At 31.1% G+C, this 4,097-nt stretch overlaps 1 protein-coding gene across 1 annotated transcript in view; it reads left to right on the top strand.

The window, feature by feature from the left end:
* LOC115233534 (proto-oncogene tyrosine-protein kinase ROS-like) overlaps positions 1 to 1,111 on the top strand; it is a 10,959-nt gene extending 9,848 nt beyond the window's left edge. Inside the window, 1 exon segment of the mRNA XM_029804016.1 lies at positions 265 to 1,111. Coding sequence (XP_029659876.1) covers positions 265 to 612 — 348 coding nt within the window. The 3' untranslated portion in view covers positions 613 to 1,111.
* Positions 1,112 to 4,097: the final 2,986 nt, after the last annotated feature.

Below are 4,097 nucleotides of genomic sequence, written 5' to 3' on the forward strand. Positions count from 1 at the left end.
CTTTCCCTATGAGGAAGCCAAAATTGAAAAACTCGCTGGCTCTAAGGAGCTTTAGTTTGTGAGCGAAATAAAATGATGAGGAAGCAATGTACAAGTTTCTAATTTGCATAATTTTAATCTTGATTAGAAATGTTTGTGTGTTCTTTTTTTGTCGGAATGATATAGTACATTTTTACTTTGAAAAGTAAACGTATTTTGTTTTAGCACTCCAAAAATAGATAACTTGAACCAGGAGATTTACTTTGTTAAAATCACATGTTTTAGAAAGGACAAGGTCTTCTTCCTGTTTGCTGGATGGCACCGGAATCTTTGGTGGTCGGAAAATTTACTTCCCAGAGCGATGTTTGGTCATTCGGGGTTGTGATGTGGGAAATTACATCGTTGGGTGAGCATCCTTACACTGGCAAGGTTAATCAGGAAGTGATAGATTATGTCCGCGCTGGAGGCAGGTTGCCGATGCCTCTCAATTGCCCACCGACTTTGTACGAGTTGATACTGCGTTGCTGGAGTTCAGTGAATGATAGACCAAACTTCAAACTTTGTCTCGAAAATATTATAGCTTTAAGAAATAACATAGAAGATACTTTACTGAATCCAATGGATATTATCTAGCTGATAAAATTAATTAATTAATGACATTACTTTCTAAATGATCAAATAAAATGCTCAAACGCTGAAAAAATAATTTTAAATAACTAATATTTTGCCATTTTCAAGTTTTATCTTAATATTAGATTAGTAGATAAAGATAAGAAAGACATGTCTCAATCTCACTTTGCGAAAAATTTTGATGATTCAAAATCACAACATTTATTCTTACAACTTTAAACAACGTGATGCTGACGCTAGCACTTTCGAGTAACCGAAACAAAACTTAATTGTTCTAATTACTATAATTATTGGTATATTGCTACAGTAGTTTTGGAAATAATGTCTATTTTATATTATATTAGCACCCTGTTTATTTCTATATTTTTTCTTGCTTGAATGCTAAAGCAAAGTATAGTGTAAGTTTGTTTTATGCGACTTAGAGTTTATGAGAAATTTTCCTTCAATAAATATATCCCAAAGCGTTAGATGTGTGTATATCATGCATTTAATTAATTATAAAATAATTATATTTTAGCTATAGACCCTACTACTTTAATTATATTGCGATTTATTAAATATATTTTTTCTTAATAACGGAAATAATAAAATGAAAAAATTTTATAACAAATTTTTATTCAGTTGGCATAAATAAAGTTAAATATATATATTTCTTCCGGTACTTTATCGTTCGATTCTTCGACAATCTAAATATGATTCACATCTAAATATGATTCAAATTCCTTTTCCAAACACGATCGTGCCAACTATTGGGGAATAATTTGATATGATTAATATAATTAAAATTAATTATTTACATACGTTAGATCAAACGTTAATTATATTGCAAAGATAAATTTCGAAGCGCATTTTTCGCGTAATTTATTTTTTTAATTTTAATTAAATTTTATTTTATTTATTCAAGTAAGAAAAACGTAGTGAGAGAAGTCCGAATAATAAATTATCGTTTTGTTGCTATCTCTCTTTATGAGCAATAATTATTTTTTAAATAATATTTAATTAAATAATTTAAATTTAATCTAATGTGGGCTTGTCAGGATAGCCCGTGTATAGGATGAGATGATATAATTTGAATTAAACAGATAAATAGACAAAGGAGGCGAATGTTTTTATTGCGAACGATTTATTTGCGAAGATGTTATCGCCTATTGCCCGTGTCGTATCTGTTATTGCCGATATCGCTGGATTCTCGCTCCGAGGTTCTTCTTATTGTTCTTGCGACGAGGAATCTTTTTGATCTCTCTGGGACTCCGAAATCGCGGATATTTATATTCTTTCTGCGCTAAGTGTATCCCCGCTCCCCGAGGTCGAACCAATCGCCGGGCGTAATAAATAATTAATCTATAATTTAAAATACTTATACATATAATTTAATATTCCGCGTATATATTACGTCACAGGACGTGAAATATTTCGGCAAGATATTATCAATAACAAGATGTTTGGCGACCTATGACGCGCTATTGTTTACATGTTACGGCCTTGTTATCATTTGCACGGCGACACTCGAGCACTGAAGTAGTGGTGTGCGAAACGCTTTGTATATTGCCGAATTCTTCCTTTAAACGCAATCGTAATTAATATTGAAGCATAATTCGCCATGATTATTATAAAATTAACAATCAATAAACTTTTGATAAACGACACAAAACTGTATCGCGATGATAAATCTTTATCAAAGCGCTTGTTCCATGATTGAGAGAGCCGTGCAAAGTGTTACATTATTTTCAAAATATACATTGCCTCGTTCTTTTTTCATTTTCTCGATAATTAATATTTAATTAATATTTTTTTTTTTGGTAATTATCAAATGTTTATCATATTAAATATCTATTTAATATGATAAATATATAAAAATAATAAAAGATTTATAAGAAATTATAAGAAATAATAAAAAATTTGGTTGCGCGTAATAATTGGTTTTTTAAAATTAATTATTTTAGATTCTTTGCCTGATACAGAATAGATCTGCAAAAATATTAATTGATTGCATTTGCATTTACTTTGCGTTTGATCTTTGTGTTTGTAACTTATTTTATATTTCCCTCCTTCCCCCCTCCCCCCCTCCCTCTTTCTCATATTAATATTCAAATTTAATCTTTTATAATTCTGGAATTATTGTAAAACATCATAATAACCAAGTATTGAAAATCAAATCGGATATATTTTTCTAGCTTATGATTTTTTGGGAAAGTTTAAGAGTTATTACAGTCTCTCAAATTGAGATTTTATAATTATTGGTATCGATTAACAAAAAAAAAAGTGTGCCAAGTGGATATAATTTACCAAGAAATTGTAATTAATTTTCTCGAAAAATATTCGCATTTTCAACCACCGTTGTTTCTTATTTGCCAGATATCTCTCCAATCATGGTTTATTAAACCGAGAGAAGGACATCAAACAAATGCAATAGCAAATAACACTATATTAATTTTTAAAAAATAGTCTGCATGTAATTTCTTGTATAATTATTTTGACCAATTAGTGTTGCATAAGTTTTATTAATGCAAACTTTCGGAATAAAGCACATAAATATTATATAAATAAATATTATATAATTATAAAAGAAATTATATATTATCAAGATATGCGGTAGCGTTTCGCTAATATATCTTTCGTTGTCTTTTCGTTTTAATAGTTTTGAAGCAATTACAAGTTTAATGCTTATGAATATATTTTAACGAGAAAAAGAATTAACTGCTTATTTAAAATTGACCTTAGAAAACTGACACTCTCTGTTAAAACACGAGTAATTTTTAATATTTTTTAGATGGAAGTACATTTTTTATGTTCTTACACACACACATTATGCGCACGCGCGCATCTACATTTATAAATAAAACTATCTTTTTCTTATACTTTAATTGAATATATGTGAAAAATTCATATGTGAGATTAGAAAAATTTTTAATTTATGCCTAATCTATTTTGCCTATAGAAAAATATAAATACACACCATTTTGCTCTTTTCTTTTCGTTATTCTTAGACGCATAATGCATGATTTGAGATACGATTTCTTTCGAACTTTCAGACTGAATATTCGACGGAATAATCGACTGTGATTGGTCGATTTGCTTGCGACTGGCGACATGCGATCAATGTAGAACGGGCTTTTCGCGTCGCGTGTCAGCACAGCATTGCCACGAGTCGCACAATGACTCATATGGGTGCTTTCCATTTAGTGACTCAAGTCGACACAAGTATCATTCTATCTTCTTTCAATACCAGTGAACAACAAAGATAGAATGATGCTTGTGTCGACTTGAGTCACTAAATGGAAAGCACCCTATGTGACACGCGCATTTGTGCGTTGAACGCACATTAGTGCGTCGTCGTTGCCGTCATCGTGCCGCACGAGCAACGATGCGTCGCATTGTCGCGTTTTCGCGTTTTCGCGTCGTCGCGTTTTCGCGTTGGACCTCTATCACGTTTTCACGATTGTAATCGAGGATCATACTAAGTTGCCGGCTAAATGGGATGTCTCTCA

The sequence above is a fragment of the Formica exsecta genome, unplaced genomic scaffold (assembly GCF_003651465.1).
Source record: "Formica exsecta isolate Colony F162 unplaced genomic scaffold, ASM365146v1 scaffold176, whole genome shotgun sequence".
Lineage (NCBI taxonomy): Eukaryota > Metazoa > Arthropoda > Insecta > Hymenoptera > Formicidae > Formica > Formica exsecta.